Source organism: Primulina eburnea, chromosome 10, assembly GCF_022965805.1.
Source record: "Primulina eburnea isolate SZY01 chromosome 10, ASM2296580v1, whole genome shotgun sequence".
In the NCBI taxonomy this organism is placed as follows: Eukaryota; Viridiplantae; Streptophyta; class Magnoliopsida; order Lamiales; family Gesneriaceae; genus Primulina; species Primulina eburnea.
In genome coordinates this window covers 36,327,803-36,353,983 of record NC_133110.1, presented here as the reverse complement: position 1 = coordinate 36,353,983, position 26,181 = coordinate 36,327,803, and the positions used below count along the sequence as shown (strand labels likewise).

Here is a 26,181-nt window from a genome sequence, read left to right as displayed (position 1 = left end):
CTTTCATCAAAATCTTTTGACGTAAACTTGCCATTTTGTTCCATAGGACTATCACAAATCCTTGCACCAAATAAGCCCGCATCTGATATAAGTTCAAGAGCATATTTCCTCTGGTTCAAACATATCCCTTCCTTTGATCTAGCAACCTCTATGCCGAGAAAGTATCTCAGTGTTCTCAGATCTTTAAGTTTGATATGCAAGTTTAGGTGCTTCTTGAGTGTTTTGATTGATTCCTCATGATTGCCCGTGATCACTATATCATCTACATACAACAATAATATGGTAATGAACTCTCGCTCTTTCTTAACAAACAATGAGTGGTCATGCTTTGATTGGCAGAAACCAGCACCTTTCATGATTGATGTGAATTTCATATTCCATTGTCTCGAAGCTTGTTTAAGGCCATAGAGGGATTTCATCAACTTACATACCTTAGTGCATTGTATTTCGTTCGTATTTCGAAGTCCCTCGTGAAGCTCCCCCTGACTTCGAAAGCCTTGAGGTAAGATCATGTAAATTTCCTCATCGAGATCACCTTGGAGAAACGCATTTGTGACATCCATCTGGTACAAGGGCCAACCAGACATGGCAGCAACACTGAGAAGGCACCGAACCGTGGCAATCTTAGCCACAGGGGAAAAAGTATCATGAAAGTCCACACCATAGAGTTGAGTATACCCCTTAGCAACAAGACGTGCTTTGAACCGATCCACACGGCCATCGGGATGGTATTTGATCTTATAGACCCACTTATTGGCAATAAGAATTTTCCCTTGAGGAAGATCAACAATCTCCCATGTATGATTACTGGCCAAAGCCCGTAACTCAAGGTCCATAGCATGCTGCCAGCGGGGATCAAGAATTGCCTCATGGTAGGTGGAAGGTTCTTTTATGGCAGAGAAAGAGGATAGAAAAGCACGATAAGCAGGGGATAAACCAGTATATTGAACATAGTTGGAAAGAGGATGGGTATAAGGGAAAGATGATTGAGATTTTGAGCAAATGTAGTCATGAGACCAAATGGGTGGTTTGGAAATGCGAGTGGAGTGGCGAGTAGGACATGGGACATGGCCAGGAGAATGTGCCTGTGGGTGGGGAGGTGATGGTAAGGGTTCAGGGACAGGAATGGGTACATCTAAGATGGGAAAGATAGGCTGGATATCTGGAACACATGAGAAGGGAAAGACATCTTCATGAAATACTATGTCCCAGGAAACAAAAATTCTTTTGGTGGTGAGGTCTTGAACCTTGTATCCTTTTTGGTTACTGGAATAGCCAAGAAAGACACAAGCACTGGCACGAGGGGCAAATTTATCTCCTTTGGGTAAAGTGGAAGCATAACACAAGCACCCCAAAACCCGTAGATGTGAATAAGAAGGTGAAGAACCAAACAATGCTTCAAAGGGTGTCTTATTGGATAAAAGGGGTGTTGGTGTTCGATTAATAATGTAAACCGAAGCAAGCACACAAAATCCCCAGTATAGAGTTGGAAAAGAAGCTTGGAACATCAATGAACGAGCAACATTGAGGATATGTCGGTGTTTGCGTTCCACTAAACCATTTTGTTGAGGGGTATATGGACATGAACTTTGGTGAAGAATGCCGAGGGAATGGAAAATGGCAGAACATTCCTGCTGGCAAAACTCCATAGCGTTGTCAGTCCTAATGGTTCTAACCCCGGCCGAAAATTGTGTCTTAATGAAAATCAAGAATCTCTTGATTAAGGGAAGGACATCTAATTTAGAATGCATAAGGTATACCCAAGTGGAACGTGTGAAATCATCAACAGTAGTAAGAAAAAAACGCTCCCCATGATGTGTGGGCGTATTAAAAGGACCCCATACATCCATATGTATCAACTGAAATGCCATAGTGGAACTAGAGGACCTGCGTTGTGGAAAACTCATACGTGTTTGCTTAGACAAGGGACAAATAGAGCAGTGTGACAACTCAAAATCAGCAGGCAAGAAAGATAACATTTTCATTCGAGATAAAGAAATATGTCCAAGTCGTTGATGCCATAAAGTTTCGTGTGACATGGAAGTACATGGTGAATTGTTTACAGCGGAAAGTGATGACCTATACAATTGAAGTTGAGAGGCTGGCAGTGTAGAGGGAGTGGAAACACTGCTGGACAGCAAACTTGAATTGTCTAGGTAGTATAGTCCATGGCTCTCTTTACCAATCCCCATTATTCTCCCACTGGAGAGGTCCTGAAATACACAAAAACATGGGAAGAAGGTGACACAACAATGATGTTCCTTAGTGAATTTGGAAATGGATAGAAGATTGTGACGAAAATCTGGAACAAAGAGGACATTGGAAAGAGTAATGGCTTTGTTAAGATACATGGATCCTAAATTGGTAATTTTGGTGGTACTACCATTTGGCAATTGGATTGAACCCGTGGCAGTGGCATAAGACTTAAAGTTTCCAAGGTATCCATGACGCCCAACCATGTGATCATTGGCTCCTGTATCAAGTATCCATCTGGTATTCATATTAGAGAAAGGTGGATCAATACCTGCCATGTTTGCATAAGGATCAGAGGTGTGAGTTTCAGTGTCTGGTGGTTGCTTCGCAAGGAGCTTGACAATGGCAGCATACTGTTCAGGGGTGAAGAAGGACCCAGTGTTCTTGGAGTGCATCGATTGTTCAACCTCACCAGAGTTCGAAACAGAAACATTAGCTCTGCCCATCGGCTTACCTCTGATATCACCTTCCCTATTGTACCTTTGATTACCACCTTTCCACTGTCCTTGATACAGTTTGTGTCCAGGAGGATATCCTACCAACCGAAAGCAATTCTCTTTGCTATGACCAAGTATGTTACAATGCTCACAACGAACATCAAATTTCTTCTTATTTTGAGCAGAAAAAAACGCAGTAGAGTCAAGTTGTTACGGAACAACACTTAATAGACTTCGATGTGATTCCTCTTGTGAAATTATGGCAAATGCATTATTTACAGTAGGAAGGGGATTCATCATTAAAATGTGGCTTTGAATATGAACAAAGCTTTCATTAAGCCCCATGAGGAACTGAAGGAGCTTATGTTGTTGATCAAATTCAACATATTTCCTCGAAGATTCACAAGAGCACGTAGGCAGTGTTACGAGAGATCCGTATTCATCCCACAACTGTCGAAGCTTTGAATAGTATATGGAGATCGAGTTATTACCTTGAACAAGACAACCGATTTCACGATGAAGTGCGAAGATCCTGGAACCGTTCACTTTGTTGAATCGTTCACGCAAATCATTCCAGACCACAGCGGCGTCAGTTGAATACACAATTCCATAAAAAATCTCCTTCGACACAGCATTCATAATCCAGGATAAAACAATGGCATTACATCTCTCCCATTGCGATATTTTGTCCGGTTCAGAATCTGGACGTTGACAGCTTCCATCGATGAATGCAAGCTTATTCTTAGCGCGCAAAGCAATTAACATCGCGCGACTCCAGATCCCATAGTTTTCAGTACCGATTAGCTGCTCATTGATCAGATTGAGCCCTGGTGTGTCGGAGGGATTGACTTAAAGCGGATCCAGAACATCAGTTACAGCTGAAGCCATAGCAATCGAAGCAGATTTCTCAGCAACAACGAAGAAGAAAAACAAATGTAGATCCGTCTAACAATGAGGATCGAGTAACATAATCAAATCCAAAAAAAACTTCAAGCTCTGATACCATGTTGAATTTATGAAAGAGGGAAAAACAAGGACACACGTATTGCTCTCCAATGGAGAAGAATGCTTCAAGTATCCATTATTGATGTGTGTATAACTAAAGAAAACTACCCTATTTATATACAAGAGTAAAAGTGTTATTCCAAAGTGCACTTCTATAAATTAAAACACAACTTTAACACTACACTCATAGCTAGCAGCCACAAGTTTTCTTTTTTCAACCAAAATAAAAATTCATGAACACCCACTTAGATGTGCCTGCCACTCCAGTTTCTTGAACTTGTGTCCAAATACATAAAAAATTAATAAACTTAAATTCACGGTATGATCACGTGACACGGGAGAATAATTGACACATAAGTATTTCAGAGAAAAATACTTATGTTAGGAATATTGCTTGAGAGAAGTAAGACTATATAATAACAATAGTGTAAGGTTAAAATTTGTGTTATATCAGAATTAAGTGGTGTGTCAAATGTTAAAATATTTAAGACAACATGCAGCAGAATATTAAAGTTTGTAACACAAATTGAATCTGACTAAATTCGATGGACAAGATTAAATTTACACAAGTATAAATATTTGTGTAGTGCCTGAACGCAAAAATTAAAAACTAGTAAACCAAAACATTTACAAAAATATCTATCACTAGTGATTTTCACAAAAATCAATTTCCTCAACATATTGAGAAAATAAACGCTTTCTAAAACAAAAAACCAGAACAAAACTTATTTAAGAAAGCAACAAAAACGTGAGCAAAAAACTAAAGCAACAAAACGATCTCCAGCCAACTTCGTCAGGGATGTTGTCTGTTGATGTTTCCGACATGCAAGGCAACACGCGGTATCTGCATTCTTCACAACAACACGTCCCTTAAAAGAAATATTTCTCTGAAATCTATGACGTGCACAAGTGCGTGTATATTTGATCGAGAGAAGATACCACCACGAAAATCTCTCACGAAAAACTCCCACGAAAATCACCTCCACGAAAAACTATCTCCACGTAAAACTCCCTTCACGAAAATCTCTTCCACGAAAAATCCTACACGTGAACTCTCTGAATATTTCTGTTCTCTCAGTGCTTTTGAATCTTCATCTCTTAATTATAAATGTCTCATCTTCTATGATATATCTTGACGGAAATCTGTAAAATATAGTATACAAGAATTCTATTAGAAACAAAATCAATAATACCATATTATGTAAATCATTATCATAAATATTATATCTAGAGGATCTTTATCATAAAAATGATATCTAGAAAGATAAAACCCAATATACCATATAATCTTAACATAATCATCTAGGAAGGCAAAATCATAATTAAATATTAAATATCATATCAACAATGAAGAATATATCTTAAGAAATAAATTTAATATGAGAATTATATTTCCCTTCAACTTAAATTAAAAAAATACAAATTAATATACTAAAACTGTGAATTAACGACAACATGACAAAAAATGAAAAACCGACAAATTACGTTACCAGTTATGGTAAGGGAGTTTGCTATCAATTTTTCCTACTAATCATATTACTTAATTACAAGTTAGTCTACATCATAATGATATTGTTTCTTTCCGTATTCTAATATCATTAGATCATGTTAGTCATCCACATTTTTACGAAAATTGAAATATATGTTGATGATCCAAGACTAATATTTTACCACATGATAATAGGAGAAATATTTTAGAATTAATATAGAATAATATCTTAATTACTTGTATAAAATGATAACGCAAGTGAATTTGATTAATTTAAAGTTTTTGAGATGGTCAATTTTTTTTTCCCACAATAGGCTATGTGATGCAGCGACACATACGACCAAGAAAAGTACAAAAATATTAATTAATAGAAGCCGACGCATGTATAGGAGGGGAGAGAGAAGTTTCCTATCGTTCAAGGTTCTTCTCGAGAAGTAGAAGGTTGTTAGAAATCTCAGAAGCCTCCTCCCAACACACAAATTTTGATTTTGAAAAAAAAAAAATTGTCACTTTCTTCTAAATAAAATTTACATGTAACTTTTTTTAAAAAAATCGATTGAATGGGTGATCGCCTCCACTGGATCCGACATTATATTGATGAAATAGAGAGAAATCGACATATGACGTTGCACGAATCTCGATTAAAGAAATTATCTCTTGTTTTTCTAAAACATTTTCCATCCTATGTATTACACAATATAGCTATTGTTCTCAAGCATGGTCTCTTTTGTGGTACCTTGTCTTCTATGCAAATGTGAAGGTGGTGAATGCAAATAATGAATGGGAAAATTAGGAACAATCCCAATGGTGGTTTTTTGTGTTTGTCTGTTTATAATTTTGTTCATACGTATGTCAAAATTATACTTCTAATAATGTATCTTTTTTGGTGGTTTTAGTTATTTTTTTTGTAGTGCTGACGTGACACTGACACAATGCACATATGAGCATTACATTGATGTTAAGTTTGTGCCGCATTGATGGTACATCAATGATAAATCAGTAAAACGAACAAAATTGTAAAAAAAAATATGAAAATAGCATAGTAGAACAAAAATTTCACAAAATAGACTATAAATCCGCAAAGTTACATATTTTTAGGATCAAACAGGACCCATTAAAATATATTAAACAATATGAAGACTTTTTTGTGTTGCGGCCCAAATGTAAGACGAGTGATAGTTTAGTAGATAAATTAATGTCCCAAATGGTGAAAGAATCGTCGTATGCCCCCGAAGATAGATTGTTACGAGCCATACCTGGCATTCATGTATCTATTTTAAAAAAAACTTGTTTAAAGCTACATATAGGTGGTAGGGGCCGGGTCATTAATGTGAGGTGGATCCAGAAAAATGGAGGTTCTAGTTATAATCTAGAAACTATTCGTATATATAATTCACAGAAATGTGAAATCAAAGTAGATGATTGTGAGAACCTGAAATTTCAGCAGTAGTAGCAGCTAGCAAATTCCAGCAGTAGCAGCAGCTACTCATATTTCAGCAGCTAACAATTCCAGCAGCAACTCATATTTCAGAAGATGGTATTTTTCAGCAGACAAAATCCAGCAGACAGAATCCAGCAGCAGAAGAGTTCAGTAGCGAGATTCCAACAGATAGCTACCGATTCTTCTCAGGACTTGTAACTGAAGCATTTATCATGGAATAAAGGCTGTTAATGACAGATATGATCATTAATTGGAAGGTTAACAATCAGATTTTGGTCTATAAATAGCACCCTCAATCTCTGAAATTGTTGTTACCAAAATCTTGAGTTATCACTTGAAATTAGAGCTAAGAGAGTGCATTTTCGAAACTGTAAAATCCAGTAGCGAGGCAAGTAAATTTCCAGACTTCAACCGAAATTTTTTAAGCAAATTATGGTAAGTGGGCTTACGCATAAATATTTTGAAATCAGTTTGATAATTCCTGTTTTAAGTATTTCTGATCTCTGATTTTTGAAGCACTGAAACCTAATGAACTAATGGTGAGAATATATATTCTGAACATTACTGATTACTGATACCTGGCCTCACCCCTTAGAGGAGAGAACATATAGGAGACTGATATCAGTTTAGCCATGAAATTCACGAACGTGCTCAATGCTTACTTGTTAAAATTCTTATTACTGATTATTGAATACTGATTTCTGTTATGAAAATAAGAATGTCTGTATATTATTAATATTACTGTTTCTGTATGAAAATGATTTCAAAAATTGGGAGTTATTCCCGCTCCCGCTTACTGAGTGACAACCATATCACTCACCCACCAAATCCATCTCAGATAAGAGCGAGGAATAATTGATAGAAGAAAAGAAGAACAATATCAGTTCTGAGGCGGGTGGAGAAGACTGTTATTTTTCTCAGTTCTGATTTATGTAATTAGATTCCGCTGCATCTGTTAAGACAATATCATGTTCGGTTTTACATTTCTGCTGTAAAACATTTGAGTTTGTATCGAACATTGAGATATTCAGTATTTATGAATAAAAAGACTGATATCTGAATTTTGTACTTCTGAGGCTTGCTATTTTCGAATGTAAATTTGAGAGCAACGCCGTGTCGACCAACCCCCGTCCTGGGGCGTGACAATGATAAAATAGCTGGAAGACACGGAAATAAAGACATCATTTCAAAGATTTTGTCTAGACAAGATATGCCTTATATGCGAGATGAATAATTTTAACAAAATCTTTCAATTTCTTATTTTAATATGTTAACTCTACGTATTTCTCAATCGTCTGTAGAGCATATTGAATCTACATAAATGACTATAACAGTGCTATTTAATAATTATATTTATAGCTCCAAAATATTTCGATTTATGCTCTACCTATTATCTGGATATAGTATTATAAATTAACAGCTTATCTGAATGTACACACGTCCATTTCTTCTTTTCAAAAAAGAGAAGCCGGAGACTTGGTAAGAATGGAGAAAACCGACTAAAAGGCCAAGAAAAATAGTCTTTCAGAATCTCCATTTATATTTGTTCAAACCCGTTGCCTCTCTTCAAGTATACGCCATATCCAGGCATTACATACAGATTTTTATACTACTTTTTGTGATATAAGTTTCATATGCAGCCGGAAAACAATCACCGCGACATGGATATAATCACCGGAGATCGGACAGCGTACAGCGGACCGCTGAACAAGCGGGGTGGCAGAAAAAGTGCTCGTTTCAACCTCCCGGAAACTTCCACAACCACCTCCGCCATGAATGACTACGTGGAGATCACTCTCGACGTCCGGGAGGACTCGGTGGCCGTACACAGCTTAAAGACGGCCGGCGGGGTCGACGTGGAAGATCCCGAATTGGCTCTACTGGCCAAAGGACTGGAGAAGAGGTCTTCTATTGGATCATCAGTTGTGAGAAATGCTTCGTCGAAATTCAGGCAGGTTTCGCAGGAGCTGAAGCGCTTAGCCTCACTCACAAGACGGCCACATCCGGTGGGGAGATTTGACCGGACGAAATCGGCCGCCACGCATGCTCTCAAGGGGCTGAAGTTTATCAGCAAAACAGACGGTGGCGCCGCCTGGGCTGGGGTGGAGAAGCGGTTTGATGAGCTTACGGCTAAGACGAACGGATTGCTTCCTCGTTCACTTTTTTGCGAATGCATTGGTAAGAAGAAAATGAAGAAAAGACACCAACTTTCTCAGCAACCAAACGCCAAAAGCTAAATCTTTGCATGATAATTTTATGCAGCTTCGTGTTTCTTGTTTACACATTCAAAAACTTTATTCACGAACCTTATGGGGTCTATATTATGTGCAGGAATGAACAAAGAGTCCAAGGAATTCGCAGGCGAGCTTTTCGATGCACTTGGCCGGAGAAGGAATATCTCCGGCGACTCCGTTAACAAGGGACAACTAAGAGAGTTTTGGGACCAAATTTCTGATCAAAGTTTCGATTCTCGGCTTCAAACTTTCTTTGACATGTAAGGATATCAGAAGACTACTTTTAGATAGTAGCTTATCAATTTTCATTTCGAAAATATAAATGAATGACATTGATTTTAACACAGGGTTGATAAAGATGCTGATGGAAGGATCACAGAAGAGGAAGTGAGAGAGGTATGTGGCTTTATTTATTTATTTTTTTTGTGTAAAATTTTTACTATAAAAACCAATTTTCTATTGTTTGTGTTCAATGTGTGTGTTTAACATTGACTTTCCGAGCTAAACATTTTCTATTATTTATGTTCAATGATAGCATGTATGTATTAAAACATTGTAATAATTCTCTCTTGCAGATTATTACCTTAAGTGCTTCTGCAAATAAGCTGTCAAATATTCAGAAGCAAGCTGATGAATATGCTAGACTGATCATGGAGGAACTAGACCCCAACGAGCTCGGATATATCATGGTAACACGAATATATACGACACAATTCACAAACTCGATTGCATAAAACAAGCATAATTATATCCGATGAAGGAAAATAACAGTATATATACTCATCAAACAGATAGAAAACTTGGAGATGCTATTGCTACAAGGTCCTAGCCAATCGGTCCGGGGTGGTGATAGCCGAAACTTGAGCAAAATGCTAAGTGAAAAGCTTAAGCCAACTCAAGACTATCTTGTAAAGAGATGGTACCGAGATTTTAAATACTTTCTGCTAGATAATTGGCAAAGAGTTTGGGTGATGGCACTGTGGATTGGAATCATGGCTGGTCTTTTTGCTTACAAGTACGTGCAATACAAGAATAAAGCAGTGTTTGAAGTAATGGGCCATTGTGTGTGCTTTGCCAAAGGGGCAGCCGAGACTCTAAAGCTAAACATGGCGCTGATTCTCCTTCCGGTGTGCCGAAATACCATCACCTGGCTTAGGAACAAAACAAAACTAGGCAAGGCTGTTCCATTCGATGACAATCTCAACTTCCACAAAGTAAGTTGAATATATATAGTTTTGGTCACACTTGCTTGCTGCATGTGCTACTCTGTCTACTCATTGCAACAAAACGTGTCGTGTCGAATAGTTTCTACCTATGTGAAACACATTTACATAAAAACTTTTGCCTGATTTAAGATTGTTTCAACCGCAGCTAATTGCCATAGCAATTGCACTGGGAACTGGGATACATGGTATTAGCCATTTAGCATGTGATTTCCCTCGCCTCCTGCACGCGACGCCACAAGAGTACGAGTCCATGGAGCAATTCTTTGGCGAACAGCCAACAAGCTATTGGTTTTTCGTGAAGGGGTGGGAAGGGGTGACCGGAATCATAATGGTGGTTCTAATGGCTATAGCCTTCACATTAGCATCACCTTGGTTCAGAAGGAACAAAATTCATTTACCAAAACCTTTGGACAAACTCACAGGATTCAATGCCTTTTGGTATTCGCATCACTTATTCGTCATCGTCTATAGCCTCCTCATTATTCATGGTATCAAGCTTTATTTGACACACGAATGGTACAGGAAAACCGTAAGTACCAAGTTCCTTGTCTTCCTACAAGAATTTAGTGACTCGTATTATGTATATCTTGGATGATGATTTACAACATAATATGGCATGCACTTGCAGACATGGATGTATTTGGCAGTCCCTGTCGTACTTTACGCCGGAGAAAGGTTGGTTCGAGCATTCAGATCAAGCATCAAGGCAGTAAAGATCCTAAAGGTAAATATACAGAAAGGATAATCTAAATCTCTAGTATTTTTCCATACCTTCTAAGTTTTCTTTGGTATTTATGGGCATTTCTTGGCCATATGAAGGTGGCTGTCTACCCAGGAAATGTGCTAACACTTCACATGTCAAAGCCACAAGGATTCAGATACAAAAGTGGACAATACATTTTTGTTAATTGTGCAGCAGTCTCTCCATTTGAATGGTACTCACATTTAAAATGATGGCACTCTATACAATATATCTTTCCATAGTTAATGTATGAGCAAAGCTTGGAAATTAAGATAATGAATTTTACTGCTCCACTTTTAACAGGCACCCATTCTCCATTACCTCAGCTCCTGGAGATGATTATGTGAGTGTTCACATAAGGACTCTTGGTGATTGGACAAGGCAACTTAAAGTCGTTTTCTCCGAGGTAAATTTCCTTCACAAAAGTAATATAAAAATACTAATGGGGGAACACTTGGCTCAAATTTCAAGGTGGTCCTGCACCAAAAATAGTAATCATTACAGAGTACTTTTCTTTTATAGCAGAAGAAAGTTTGTATTTCTAGAAAAAAAAGTATACATGACATGTGAAGATTATTTAATTATGAACATATACTATCTTGTGGAATCTCCTTTGATCAAAAGGCAGTAGTACCTCCACCCAATCAGAGTGACACTCCTACTGAACCATATGCATCTATCCAAATAATCTTGAGAGCCACTTTAATTTGTATGGCTGTTTTCTAAAGAAAATGTTGATTTTCCCACTTTATTTAATAATAATCAGAGTGGAATCTAAGATCAATTATTGAGAACTAAAATTGATGTGTTTGCTATTTTAACTTTCTTGAAAAATGTAAAAACATATTTAATAGTGGAAACTTGTCCTTTTTACATAAGTTCCGTGAAATCTACCATACTTATGTGTCATGCCTGTTCAAACACTTCCGAAATAATCCTGACAGGATTTCTGTTTGTATCTACATAGGAATCCAGTCCTTGCACATGTTTGTTACTAATGGTCTATGGCATTACTTGATCTTTTGTTAGGTTTGCCAGCCACCACCAACTGGGAAAAGTGGGCTCCTTAGGGCTGATTTCTTGCAAGGAGAGAATAATCCCAAGTGAGTCACTTTAAATTTCATCATTGTACCAAGGCAACACCATTCGATATAACAAAAAAACAATATCAAGAATCTGACAAGTAAATACCACAACGTGTAAATTCTCATGAACTTGCTCAATACCCAATTACTGTAATGCTGACAGTATTTCAAATTTTTGTGATTATGACACAGTTTTCCCAGAGTTCTAATCGATGGTCCATATGGAGCACCAACACAAGACTACAAGAACTACGATGTGGTGCTGCTTGTGGGGCTTGGCATTGGTGCAACACCGATGATCAGTGTCGTTAAAGACATCGTGAACAATATGAAAGAAATGGAGGAGGAAGAGAATTATTTGGAGGAGGGTAACAGAGGAGGCAACAACACGCCTCCGAACGCTAGCCCTTTGTCGAATAAACGAAATTCTGGACCAGGGAGTGGGAGACACAACTTTAGAACAAGGAGAGCTTATTTCTACTGGGTTACCAGAGAACAAGGTTCCTTTGATTGGTTCAAGGGCGTGATGAATGAAGCAGCCGAAACAGACCACAAGGGAGTAATAGAAATGCACAACTACTGTACTAGTGTGTATGAAGAGGGTGATGCTCGTTCTGCTCTAATCACCATGCTTCAATCGCTCAATCATGCCAAGAATGGAGTGGACGTGGTGTCGGGAACCCGGGTTAAGTCTCACTTTGCCAAGCCTAATTGGCGTACGGTCTACAAACGCATCGCACTAAATCATCCTAATTCAAGAGTTGGTGAGTTTCTTTATACCAGTCCTAAAACAATTCATGTCAGTTTCAAGATCTTGGCTGAATACTTTTCATAATTCATATGTAGTTCTTATGTCTCTATGTTGATACGTAGGAGGCTGCAATTGGTGATGTATTAAAATACTAATCCTTATGATCACATGTACAGGAGTATTTTACTGCGGGGCACCACCACCAGTGAAGGAGCTAAAGCAATTGGCTTCTGATTTTTCACACAAGACTACCACCAAATTCGAATTCCACAAAGAAAACTTTTGATCTGGTTTGCACATAAAAAAATCATGGCCAGATCAAATTTAAAGGCGTTAGGCTGGACCACCACCAATCACCACTAACTTTGGAGGAGGAAATTTAAGATAATTAAAGCTTTTATCCATTTTAAAATTTTGCCTTTATTTTTCAGAAAACTATGTAGTTACAGGTGATTTCTTTCCAAGTCATGACCTCATAAAGGAGCTATCTTTGGATCAGCAAAGATTTTAGTGGGACCCTATTTGATTAGTTTTTTTTTTTTTTTTATTGATGGTGCTATAAATGATAATAGTGATATGTATTCGGGGTGGAAATGGCGAGTAGTTACCCTAACCACCAACCCCATTTAGATATTGATCCCGATAAATGTATATGTACCGTTCGCTTTCTTCTTCTTCTTCTTCTTCTTCTAATCTATATAAAGAGTAACGTATGTTTTTGCACATTCATTGATTTGTTCAAATCTCAGCTACGTGTCCTTTGAGCCTATTTATCTTTGTCAAAACTGCTACTTTGAACTTGGAAATATGCTTTGAGTTTCATTAATGCCTTCAAATTGGTACCTAAAATCTTAGGCAAGACTGTAATATCAACCCTTGAATAAGTCAGCTTCGACTAAGGGTCTCCAGGTAGCACAAGATTGAAATGGTATATGTTGACTAAATAAAAGATTGGACAATGGCTGCAACTTAGGTAAAAAGTATTACGGATGCTACACAATTGTGAAATGGGAAATTTCTGCTCAAGAAAAGATCGAACACTGATTGATTCCAACACGAGTATTATACACAAAATTGTCAAATATAAAAACGTGTCATAATTCTATTACTCCTTTTCAGATTAAGATATCTAATGAAAAGTTTACATTAGATATATAAGTCACTCACTATCTGCGATAATGCTTCAGTTTGCTTCTGCATATCATAAGTTTCTTTCCTCGCATTTTCTCTTCACTATTCCAAGCTCTCTTGATTTGATCTATAGTTTATTGTGTTTGGATGAAGGCCATTGAAAAATGAATCGAGAAATTTTCTTGGAATCATTTGTCAAGGAGAGGGTCCACAACTTATAAATCTTGTCAGGGTAATATTAGGGGAAGGGAAGAAATAATCGAAATTCAAGGACACATGCCCATTTCCCTGTTATGTACTCCTGCTCCTCATCCAAAAAAGGTTTTGAAAATTCAGACAAAAGTATATATCCTTCTCGGTGCTTCAGTGTTTTACTCGAACCAGAGTTCACACTGAAGATCATACTACATTTAACCATCTCTTTCAAACTATTTAATTATCACCACCAATATAAGATGTTACAAGTTAGTATCATAAAGTTTTGCAAAGTATATATGTTAGTGCATGTCATACCTCGTACTATTAACACAAAACAAAGATGTGTCGGATATGCTATGAATGAATGTATGTACAGGCTTTATCAGCAATGAAACCTATGAGCAAGAGTTGGGCCGAAATTTATTGTAGAAGAGGGAAATCAACCTCATTATATCGGGGAGCACGTAGAGTTAAGCATGAGATTGTTCTTTAGATATCTTATCCTTTTTCGTCCTCTGGAAATTGGGTTTTATCAGCTGGCCAGCTACTGGAGCTTGAACTGCAGTAGTATTAGTGGATTCGAAAGGTATAAGGGGCCTTTTTACTGGTGGACACACATCACAACTGGCAATACTGCTTGAGGTAATCGATGAAACTGCTTTTCTCTTAATCTTACTGGGGATTTCCAGTCTCTCAAGGATGCTTGAGGTTTTTTCATCTAATTTCTTGCTATTTTGTAATGGTGAAGTAGCCGGTTGCTCTCTCTCTGAGTTGGATGAACGAGGGAAGGAATCTGCGTCAGGGAGTTCTTCGACGACTATTTGTTCCCATTCTACTGTAACAGGTTTGTCAGCCCCTCCTGATGAGGTAACTTGCGGATTCAAGTTTGACTCCGAACTCTCTTCTTCTCTTGTAGGGCGTTTTAACCTGCAGTAATGAAATATTGAGTATATTTCACAAGGTTATGGCATAAAAACTGTAAAATGAGTACCATAAATCAGGAGTTCAGGTTATGATCCTGCCGACTTTATTTTCCATAAACACGGCCCAAAGGGAAGAGCCAAGGCCCGAGGGACTTAAATATTTAGTTAATTGTTCCAAAGCTGGAATCCAAGCTGTGTAGAAGTGATGCAAAAATAAATGTACAACAATTTAGTATTTTTAGCATTGGTTTAACTTGACCACTGAACCTTTTCATCACCAAGAACAGCAAGGATAATTGTATGCATAATTCATCACACGCAAAACTATAATTGTCAAACCTTTTAAATATCAAAGCGCAAGCCACGCACCTGAATATCAGAATCTGTTAGGACTACGATGGCTCATTTTTGGAGTAACGGCCGCAAATAAATTTTTTTTTTAATTGGTAAGAGTAAGAGCCTTTTTTTGATAAACAAATAAACAGGTACATATTTAGAACTCAAATCCTTTTCATTAGAAACACAAACAATGTGTCAAGTATTCAAAACTAGTTTGATTGGTGAAATGATTCAAAAATAGACATAATTGATGTTATTTGAAAAATTAATAATACATTCAATAAAGAAAGTGGTAGAATTTTTATTAATAAATATTTAACCAGAAATATTTAAAAATATAATTAAAAACAATGAGTTAAATTATAATTTTAAAAATAATTAAGCATGTGCAAAAGGTAATAATTTGGATATATTAAAATAATATTTTAAAATTATTATTTAAAAAAAGACGGAGGAGTAAAAGAATTGATAAAAATAAATAAACTTTGATAAAATATAAAGGATAGAGAAGATACTTTTTGTTAAAAAGTGAAAAGAAAATATTTTTGAAGAACAATAAACTGAAATAACGGAACAATACAAAATAATGACCTTTTTAGTAAGCCTATTGACGTGTACCTTTATAATTTTGAAACCATCAAAAGTCTCATATTGCTTCTAAGAGTTAAAGGTAATGAGAGTAGAATTTTTGTTCCTGTGGACATGTTACCTAACTTTCAGCAATGTTGCACTTCGACCACCAGAAAGTTAACCCTATTCAAGGAAATTCAATCAAAGCTCGAAACCCGTCCAATTATAAAATACTAGTCATCATTTCTCAACCAAATCAAGATTCCAACCTACAGATAAATCTACCATTTCTGGCATCATAGCATGGCATTCCCGAAGTAAAAAAACCAACGGACCAGCTGAAGTCTAGTTTTCGAGTATCTAAACTGAACATCAGAAGCTAGAAACCACATATCCCAAATCACAGTAGCAGAAAAAGTTCAAAATAAAAATGTAACAGAAAAATTATAATTGAAGAAAATGATTTACCTGATATGTAGGCTATGTTTTACAAGCAAGTCCAGTTCCCGATGGAAGCCTCTCTCGTGCTGGACAGGGTCGTACTTGTTTATTTCTATCTGGGAATAGTAATTCATCTTTTATTATCATCCCAACATGATAAAACATGATAACCTTCCGGAAATTATGCAGCTAATTTTCCATCTCTATCCTAACTGAGGTCAAATGAGCATGTCACTGAAGTGATTCACATGTTTGAACAGATGATCATATTAATTTTTTAATAGAACGCAAGTAGATACAAACATGCATATGCTTTTCAATATGAAGAACATAACTTCTTATTTAATTCTATGTTATAAAAACACTCCCCGTCTTTATGTGTATATATGAAAAAAAGAACAGTGTGGAGTCACTTTTGTTGAAGTTGTGTTTTGTTTTATTAAAGTGTAGTTTAGGAATAGCGCTTTTATACTTGTATATAAATAGTGGTAGTTATTAGTTAGTGTTGTAATATTTTCTTCTAAGAGACAATAATAGAGGAAGCACAAAACATATCTCCATTGGAGATCATCTCTGTGTTCTTTCTTTTCGTCTTTTACAAATTCAACATGGTATCAGAGCCCGGGTTCCATCGTTATGTGTTGGACTGCCTATAATTAGGACCACCCGTCTGCCCATAATTGGGTCATTTGTAAACTCCACGCTTCAGATGTTCATTCCTGGGCGTGAGAGGGGTGTGTTAATTGTCCCACATCGGTAGGATAAATAACCTTTGAGTTGTATATATTGGCATGGACAACCCTCCCCCCTTGAGCTAGCTTTTGGGGTTGAGTTAGGTCTAAGTTCCAATCTTAACTTGTGCACATGCCACGGGTTCAATCCAATTGCCAAATGGTAGCACTACCAATATTACCAGTTTAGGAACCGTTCATCTTAACAACGCCATTTCCCTTTCCAATGTTCTTTTTGTTCCAGATTTTCGTCACAATTTACTATCCATTTCTAAATTCACCTAGGAACATCACTGATTTGTCACATTCTTCCTATGGTTTTGTGTCTTTCAGGACCTCACAAGTGGGAAGATAATGGGGATTGATAAAGAAAGACATGGGCTATACTACCTAGACAATTCAAGTTTGCAATCCAGAAGTGTTTCATCTTCTTCTACATTTCCAATTTTTAGATTTCCGTTGTATAAATCTTCACTTTCTGCTGTAACCAATTCACAATGTACCTCTTTGTCAAAAGAAACTTTATGGCATCAACGACTTGGACACATTTCTTTATCTCGAATGAAAATGCTGTCTTTCTTGCCAGCTGATTTTGAGCTATCTCATTGTTCTATTTGTCCGTTATCCAAACAAACACGTACGAGTTTTCCCCAAAGAAGGTCATTTAGTTCTACTGTGGCATTTCAGTTACTTCATATGGATGTATGGGGTCCTTTTAATACTCCTACACTTCATGGAGAACGTTTTTTTCTTACTATTGTTGATGATTTCACACGGGCAACTTGGGTCTATCTTATGCATTCTAAATTAGATGTCCTTCCTTTAATCAAGAGATTCTTGACCTTTACTAAGACACAATTTTCAGCTACTGTTAAAACTATTAGGACTGATAATGCTATGGAGTTCTTTCAACAGGAATGTACTATTCTTTTCCATAATCTGGGTATACTCCACCAAAGTTCTTGTCCTTACACGCCCCAACAAAATGGTTTAGTGGAGCGAAAACACCGACATATCCTCAATGTTGCTCGTTCCTTGATGTTTCAGGCTTCTTTTCCAACTCCTTACTGGGGATATTGTGTGCTTGCTTCAGTTTACATTATCAACAGAACACCTACACCTCTTCTATCAAATAAGACTCCATTTGAAGCCTTGTTTAGTTCTACCCCTTCTTATTGCCACTTACGGGTTTTGGGTTGTTTATGTTATGTTTCCAATTTGCCAAAAGGGGATAAATTTACTCCTCGAGCAAGTGCTTGTGTCTTTCTTGGATATTCTCCAACACAAAAAGGATACCAGGTTCAGGATCTCACAACCAAGAGGTTCTTTGTTTCGCGGGACATCTCATTTCATGAACATATATTTCCCTTCTCCCTCGTTCCAGCTACTCAACCTCCTTTTTCAAACCTCGATATGCCTATTCCTATACCTGAACCCTTACCTGTGTCTCCTCAACCGCCAGCACCTTCTTTTGGTTCTATCCAATGTCATATTCGTCACTCCACTCGAGTTTCCAGACCTCCAATTTGGTCTCATGATTACATTTGTTCTCAATCACAGTCCTCTTCCCCTCATGACCATTCTATCTCCAATTATGTTCAATATGCTGGTTTGTCACCTGCATATAATGCCTTCATTTCATCCTTCTCTGCCATAAAAGAGCCATCCACCTACCATGAGGCTATTCTTGATCCCCGTTGGCAGAATGCTATGGACCTCGAGTTACAAGCATTAGCCAATAATAACACATGGCAGCTTGTTGATCTTCCTCAAGGGAAAGTTCCTATCGCAAATAAGTGGGTTTATAAGATTAAATACAACCCGGATGGCAGTGTGGATCGATTTAAAGCACGTCTTGTTGCTAAAGGTTACACTCAACTTTATGGTGTGGATTTTCATGATACTTTTTCCCCAGTGGCTAAGATTGCCACGGTGCGATGCCTTTTAAGTCTTGCTGCCATGTCTGGTTGGTCTTTATACCAGATGGACGTCACCAATGCGTTTCTGCAAGGAGATCTTGATGAAGAGATTTACATGGTCTTACCTCAAGGCTTTCGAAGTCAGGGGGAGCTTCATGAGAGACTTCGACTCAAGGACAATATACAAAACACTAAGGTATGTAAGTTGACTGAAATCCCTTTATGGTCTCAAACAAGCGTCAAGACAATGGAATATGAAGTTCACATCAATAATGAAGGCAGCTGGTTTCTGTCAATCAAAGCATGATCAATCTCTATTTGTTAAGAAACAACAAGAGTTTATTACCATATTGCTGGTATATGTGGACGATATTGTACTCACGGGCAATCACAAGGAATCAATCTTAGCACTGAAGAAGCACTTGGAATTGCATATCAAAATTAAAGATTTGGGAACACTAAGATACTTCCTTGGCATAGAAGTTGCTAGATCAAAGGAGGGAATTTGTTTAAACCAGAGAAAATATGCTCTTGAACTTATATCAGATGCGGGCCTCTCTGGTGCAAGGGTTCACGATAATCCTATGGAACAAAATGGCAAGTTTACATCAAAAGACTTTGATGATAGTGCAGGACAAGATGCTGATATCGATCCTTTGTTGAAAGACGCCAGTGCATACCGAAGATTGGTTGGCCGACTCATATACCTCACAGTGACGAGGCCTGATATTTGTTTTGCGGTACAGACACTAAGTCAATTCATGAACAATCCTAAGACATCGCATTTGGAGGCAGCATTAAGGGTATTGAGATATATAAAGTCTGCACCGGGCAAGGGAATACTGCTCTCAGCAGAAAGTTCTCATTCATTAACAGCATATTGCGACTCTGATTGGGGAACTTGTCCCATGACTAGAAGATCCATTACGGAATATTGCATTAAGCTGGGAGAATCTTTGGTCTCGTGGAAAACTAAGAAACAAGCGACTGTGTCAAGGTCTTCAGCTGAAGCAGAGTATAGAGCAATGGCCAACACGACGTGTGAAGTAGTTTGGTTGGTCGGTATTTTGAACGATATGGGATTGGAGTTAACACTTCCAGTGACCCTATATTGTGAAAGCACTGCGGCCTTACACATTGCGGCAAATCCAATGTATCATGAAAGAACTAAACACATAGAGATCGATTGCCATCTAGTTCGAGAGAAGATACGTAACGGGTTAATCAAGACATCGCACATCAAAATTGAAGAACAACCAGCAGATTTGTTCACCAAGGCCTTGAGCAAAACTCAACATAAAAATCTGTTGTTCAAGCTTGGAATGGTGAACCTATTCCAAGCTTGAGGGGAGTATTGAAGTTGTGTTTTGTTTTATTAAAGTGTAGTTTAGGAATAGCGCTTTTATACTTGTATATAAATAGTGGTAGTTATTAGTTAGTGTTGTAATTTTTTCTTCTAAGAGACAATAACAGAGGAAGCACAAAACATATCTCCATTGGAGATCATCTCTGTGTTCTTTCTTTTCGTCTTTTACAAATTCAACAACTTTCATTCATTACTTACAAGTATACAGCTCTGCACTGTATATCAGATAATGTAAACATTAATGCCTGCCTTACTAGCGACGAAAAAACTATTGAGACAATCCATATCTAACCTTGAGCAGAGACTCTTGAACGGTGTTTTCAATCTCTTTATACTCATCACTGTGAATGAAACGGCTGGCATCAGGGATGGGGAGAAATTCTTCTGACGCTAAAAGTCGCTGCACATTAAGGAAGATTCTGGAGTGATAGGGAATAGAGGAGAAAGGAACTCTACCATGCCAACTTTCTTAAAACTATTAAAAAGTTCAGCATTATGTGTTTATCTAGGCTTTATTGAAGGAACGTAAAAGAAAGCAAATCAAATGAAAACATTTTCCTTTCTAATTCTGCAATAATTACTTTGAAACCTTTGGATGTATTCGAGTATCGTGAAGAAATATATAAAATAAATGCATAAATCAACAAGTAACTCATAAATTTAAGTTCCGTCTTCTTTTCCTTAAAACAAAGTAGTTCGTCCAAGATCTCAATGTAGATTTAAGTTAAAAAATAATTATATTGTTCCAAATCGGAATTAGATATGAAGAAAATGGAATTGAATATATGTACTCCGGGATGACGATACAATTTTTATTCTTATCCTATGAATTTGTCCCCTCTGTCGTTACCGCTAGTGTGTAGGTAGTTAATTCTTTATTGGGGGAGTTTCGGAAGATTAAGAATGGAAACAAATTGTGTATGAAGACTTTAAACCATTTTAAAAGGTTAAAATGAAAAATATCAAGGCCGTGAAGGGTTGAAATGTAAGAGAATATAAGAGCTCTTTCTGGATACAGATTTATGTGAGAAGGTTAGACAGTAGAAAGAATAAAATAGATGAAGAAAACGGAGATGATAAAGTAACACAAAAATCAGAGAGTGGTTGGAAGAGCAATTACCCTAAGGATCATCAACCCTTTCTCCGAAGGTAAAAGAATATAATAGCATTTGAATGAGGTCTCCATTAAAGTTTCCAGATTACAATTAGAAGAGCAAACCAAGCCCTGATCAAGGGAATTTAGAACACCACAGGCTGCTTGAAAGACTGCGAAAAAGGAGCCAATATGAGAGTAATCAATACCAAGCTCGTGGAGAATACTGTAGATCTACTGATCCGCACCTTGGTTGTTGAGCTTTGACATATCCATACAATCCATATGAGGAAAAGTTAATGGAGCAACAGCATAGGTAGTGCCAATTATTATCCCTATCAGGAACAGGTAGATTGACGAGTTACAATTAGAATGCGTTGAAAGTGCAACCATTTACTATTATGGATGAACCAATTAATATTTCTTTCAGATTACTGAGAATTTACAGGGTTTTGAAGGCTTAAAAACAACGTCTGATGTATCACAGTGCAAAATGAAATTTCTTTCGAGGGTGCCTTTGAAATATACAAGAATGGGAACTGCTATTTGTCTCTCAAACATTAGCCAATGGAAGTCTTTCTATTTGCTTGTAAAATATGCAATTGAACATAGATAATTAACTGCAGAACTTGCAAACAGAGTTTGAATCAAATCTCACAAAATAAGTTGGACACGAGTTTTATTGGTGGACCACCTGGTTGGAAAGCTTAAGGTACTGGAAATATAAGGCGTTTAGGTCATGTTGTCTCAATCAAAGCCTCAAGGATAGAAACTCAATCTTAAAAAAGCACCAACAGAAAAGTATCAACATTAAGTAGATAAGATTTATGCTTGTTGCTCATCTTTCGTCAAAACCATCACAAGATTCAATAACATATATTCCAATAAATTGATGTCTCATTCAGAGATTTACCTTCACTTAAAGAACCTAAATCTGTTCTCTGAATGACATTGAAGTTGATTGGTGAAGATACTTTTTTGAGTTTCTCGCTGCTATAGAAAGAAGGCATATAGAGGGTTGTTTGTTCACCAATCTTAACAGAATTCTCCCAAATTTCTAAGGTTTCAAGATTATTTTTGGTTATTTGACAATGAGAAGACTTTGAGTGGACTAGTGGCATGCCATGACACCTGCAAGTCTATTTGAATAAAAGCTACATGTAAGCACAGTAGATGTCATATTACTGCAGAAAGCAAAGCCAATGTAAACAAGGAACATATCCAACTTAAGATAACCAGTATTATCTCAAAGAACTCTGGGAACCTTTTGATTTGTAGAGCACAGAAACAATTTTTTGTTAAAAAAACGCAATCCTTTACCTGTCTTCTTGTGGCTCTTTGCTCAAACTATCACAAAGCTACAAACAATATAACCTCTTTATTTTTACATGGACTATCCTATGAAACATTCAATGATACATAAGAGTGTGGAACTCCTTCATATAGACTATGGCTGCTAGTGGAACTTCCAAACTGAAACACACACTAAAAAATTGATATCTGCATTTAGATTTTTTTTTCTATTTAAATCACACGATCATGAAACAAACTGTGGATTTAAAAGTTTATGACAACAATAAAAATATTTTGTCACAGTGAATAAAATATGAAGATACCTTGCAAAAAATGAATCCATCAATTACAGGGTTGAAAAATGTGAACAAGTTGCAGGATAACTGGTTCAGAGAGCCTAAAAGATTGATTTTGAAGATGAAATGAGCCTGTAGTTGTTCTTCCTCCTCAACTTTTAATTCTTGAAACCATCTTTTCACAAGACCGGACAGTACAGGGAGATCTGCAAATAGATTTTGTATTAGTAAAAGCATCGGAATAATGCATGTTCACAACTTCAGCGAAAACTTTGTGATGGACATAGAACTATAGTCTCCAAACGGTTATCCTGAGTTTCTTGCTGCGACCAGAACTAGGTCCAGGTAAATTCAAATATGGTGTTTCATGACTGGTGTACATATTAATAAAATTTCCGAGACATCTTTGACTTTGACCAATTTATGGAAGTCAAACAATAAGCCTACAAGATGCCTGCCGTTATCTTTCTGTTTTTCCATAATTATGTGGAAAAGATAAATTAAAATGATTTTCAATAAATTTATAATTCGTGTTAACATGATAATTAGCATATTAGGATCCAAATGAAGGCATTGCTGCCAGAAAAAAAATGAAGACAATAAAAAGAGGAGAAACTATATTTGTATAACATGGTATGTGTATTATCCACAAGCACATCATATGCAGCCATGCAGGAGAAACTTTATGTCGTTAAACTAGTGAAAGTAAGACTAGATCACACTGAAAATATGAGTTATATCATGCAATATCAGTGCATTAACCTGGAACAAATGTCGAAAATTTGCAGTTCCTAAGATCGCCAAGCTGCTTTACAACGTGGTTGATATTCACAGTGACATCGCCAAAGAGACTTGCTTTTCGCTCCAAAAAAACAAACTCGAGGGACAAATTTTTGTCTGTGGTATCCTATTAAAATGCCTACCAGCTAGTGAATATAATATAGTTATTAAGAAAGCCGGTTAATTGAAGACAATGGTGGGATCGTCTGACCAGTATGGTATCTCTTGTCACATGGCCCATGGTTTCAACGAAACAAGAACATATAACTATTACTTTTCTTTCAATAGCTCTCTCAAAAGATTTCCTTGAGTTTAAGACTATTTCATTTAGAACCTCTTCTAGCTTTAGTTCTGCGATAAAATCATCACAATTAGCAATCATTCCAACTGGGAATAAGGGTAGTTAATTCAAGCATGCATCAATATACTTCATACTTATAATGAGAGAAACCTATAGGGGAGTTGCAACAAGAAGTACCATCACAGAATAGAGATTCAAACTCATTAAAATCAGGACTGAAGTTGTCAGTGGGCAAAGAATTCAAAGCATGGTGAAAGTCATGCAGATTGAAGTCTCGTCGTGGGCTATAAGCAGCCTTTATCTGTCACAATAGCAGTTCCACCTTCTTAGACTTGTGTAAATAAGGCAGGTTAGTTTTGTGTGTGAGAAAGAGGAATCATTCATCCTCACTGCAGGAAAAGACAATCAGACAAACAAAATAGTCCTAGAACATTTAACTAGTTAGCTCTAAAGCCACACTAATTTGAACACAATGAGACCCCGTAGTGAAAAAGCAAGGCAATGCCTCATCCAAAAAAAAAAAAAACTTACTCAAAGTTAACATTCTGTTCCCCAACAATATCGTCAGACATAAACAATAACTTCACTAAAGCGTAGGAAAACACGCTACTAGCTTAAAGTTGAATTTATACAGCGCGCACAAGAGAAACAATTTCGAGTAGAAAACCTCATCGAAACAACAATACATATCTGTCAAGATGTAGTAAAGTCCAAAGGGATCTAGCAGGGGCTTCGACTTAGTGGTACCGGAGCTGTCACTGCAGTTCGACGACGAAAGTGCGTAGTAATTCCCCAACATCCTCAGCGACTAGTAAAGCAGACAAAAATCGAGAAAAATCGAATTCAAAAAGCATCCGATTCACAAATTAACTTCTCAGACGTCGAGATTCAGGGGACGCGATAAAAAAAAATCAACCGATTTAGCTAACTTCTTCGATTATTTCATTCCAGCTTGGCGAGTATACCTGCTTCAAATCTTGAAGAATTGGAGGTGGTAAGGTCCGAAGATCCAAAACAAAGCAGAGCATAACCATTTTCAGCTGACTTTACTTCGCCTATCGATTCAATTTCCTCAACGGAGAAATGTGAACGGTTGCTATGTCCTCGGGTTTATGTATATATATACCTGTGTGCCTCCAGTTTGGCGCGAAGAAGAGGTTTATGTGTAAAATTAGGATTGGCTTCGATTCTAACACAAAATATAAAGTTCGAATTAGGCTCAAATTTATTCAATTCGAATTCAATTAAAAATTTGCTCGAATTCAGTTTGAATTAAAGTTAAATTTGAATTTAACTCGAAAGATTCAAATATGTTCACGAACCATTTAAATTTTTTCTCAGCAAATAAGTCTTCGAAGGCTGGAATTAATTTATTTAATATATTATTACATTATATAAATAAAATATTAAGTTAACAAACTATAAAACAAAATATTTTAGGTTTGAGTTCGACTCGAATCAAATATTTTTCAAGTCGGTTCAAAAAGTTCGCGAATTGACTCGGTTTTTTTACACCCATAACCAGGGACGGAAGGTGGGGTGGGCTCCAGCCCAGGCTACAATTTTGGGTTTAATTAGAAATATGGATTGAGATTTTTTTTTCCTTTAAATTTTAGTCTTGTATTTTTAATTTATTAAAAAATATTATCCCAATTTGGTATTCTTGAGGGTTTTTTCGGTCGTGGAAACAATAATATGACTGCTAGTCTCGTTGGAAAGTAATCGAAAAAAAAATTTCACGCTAGTCTCGTTCAGCCCAAGATCAAAAATATTTCTGGCTACCCATAGCCCAAACCCGCCATTAAAAAAAATCAGTTTTTAAGTTTAGTTATTTTAAAAGAGGTACTTATATTTATGTTTTACAAATTTACCTTAATCACCAGAACTTATCATTTTTCTTAGGATGATTATCTTTAACATTCTCTTTAAATAATTTTTTACACAACACTTGTTTTGCGAAATCTTTTATTTAGCACGATGAGAATGATATTAATATGTGGAATAAATAAGGATTTATGTGTTGTGTTTTTATAACTTAAATCTAAACGAAAAAATATATATAACACTAAATACTTTGATGAATATAAAAATGGACTATCAGCCTGAAAAATCGCTATATTATATAAAATAATAATAT

The 26,181-nt window shown here is 36.7% G+C and overlaps 3 protein-coding genes across 5 annotated transcripts; 1 reads left to right on the top strand and 2 right to left on the bottom strand.

Moving 5' to 3' along the window:
• Positions 1-2,900: 2,900 nt before the first annotated feature.
• On the bottom strand, positions 2,901-3,455 carry LOC140802899 (uncharacterized). The gene has a single exon (XM_073158516.1). It carries the CDS (start codon positions 3,453-3,455, stop codon positions 2,901-2,903), a length of 555 nt encoding a protein of 184 aa, XP_073014617.1.
• Positions 3,456-7,989: 4,534 nt separating this feature from the next.
• LOC140803406 (respiratory burst oxidase homolog protein C-like) lies at positions 7,990-13,364 on the top strand. Of its 2 annotated transcripts, XM_073159275.1 has the most exons (13): positions 7,990-8,104; positions 8,266-8,803; positions 8,957-9,119; positions 9,207-9,255; positions 9,435-9,548; positions 9,651-10,073; positions 10,231-10,614; positions 10,714-10,809; positions 10,905-11,020; positions 11,131-11,233; positions 11,857-11,930; positions 12,105-12,676; positions 12,840-13,364. In XM_073159275.1, the coding sequence occupies exons 2-13, from the start codon at positions 8,287-8,289 to the stop codon at positions 12,947-12,949; spliced, it is 2,721 nt and encodes a 906-aa protein (XP_073015376.1). In that variant the 5' UTR covers positions 7,990-8,104; positions 8,266-8,286; the 3' UTR covers positions 12,950-13,364. The 2 variants fall into 2 exon arrangements, with proteins under 2 accessions (XP_073015376.1, XP_073015375.1); XM_073159274.1 differs by having other exon boundaries at positions 8,045-8,803.
• An 883-nt stretch (positions 13,365-14,247) lies between these two features.
• LOC140803407 (uncharacterized) lies at positions 14,248-25,201 on the bottom strand. Of its 2 annotated transcripts, none has more exons than XM_073159276.1 (12): positions 25,010-25,201; positions 24,712-24,852; positions 24,222-24,345; positions 23,955-24,094; positions 23,726-23,870; positions 22,991-23,169; positions 22,288-22,513; positions 21,623-21,709; positions 21,402-21,547; positions 20,574-20,681; positions 16,293-16,381; positions 14,248-14,919 (listed from the first exon to the last, which is right to left on the bottom strand). In XM_073159276.1, the coding sequence occupies exons 1-12, from the start codon at positions 25,076-25,078 to the stop codon at positions 14,463-14,465; spliced, it is 1,911 nt and encodes a 636-aa protein (XP_073015377.1). In that variant the 5' UTR covers positions 25,079-25,201; the 3' UTR covers positions 14,248-14,462. The 2 variants fall into 2 exon arrangements, with proteins under 2 accessions (XP_073015377.1, XP_073015378.1); XM_073159277.1 differs by lacking the exon at positions 14,248-14,919 and adding an exon at positions 15,909-16,007.
• Positions 25,202-26,181: the final 980 nt, after the last annotated feature.

Excerpts from the sequence above, each read along its gene's own strand:
- LOC140802899 (XM_073158516.1), bottom strand. The coding sequence starts at position 3,455 with ATGTTAATTGCTTTGCGCGCTAAGAATAAGCTTGCATTCATCGATGGA.
- LOC140803406 (XM_073159274.1), top strand. The coding sequence starts at position 8,260 with ATGCAGCCGGAAAACAATCACCGCGACATGGATATAATCACCGGAGAT. Across the intron at positions 8,804-8,956 it reads ACTTTTTTGCGAATGCATTG|GAATGAACAAAGAGTCCAAG; the intron begins GTAAGAAGAAAA and ends TATTATGTGCAG. Across the intron at positions 9,120-9,206 it reads CTTCAAACTTTCTTTGACAT|GGTTGATAAAGATGCTGATG; the intron begins GTAAGGATATCA and ends ATTTTAACACAG.
- LOC140803407 (XM_073159276.1), bottom strand. The coding sequence starts at position 25,078 with ATGGTTATGCTCTGCTTTGTTTTGGATCTTCGGACCTTACCACCTCCA. Across the intron at positions 24,095-24,221 it reads TGAATCTCTATTCTGTGATG|AACTAAAGCTAGAAGAGGTT; the intron begins GTACTTCTTGTT and ends ATTTTATCGCAG. Across the intron at positions 16,382-20,573 it reads TTCAAGAGTCTCTGCTCAAG|ATAGAAATAAACAAGTACGA; the intron begins GTTAGATATGGA and ends TACTATTCCCAG.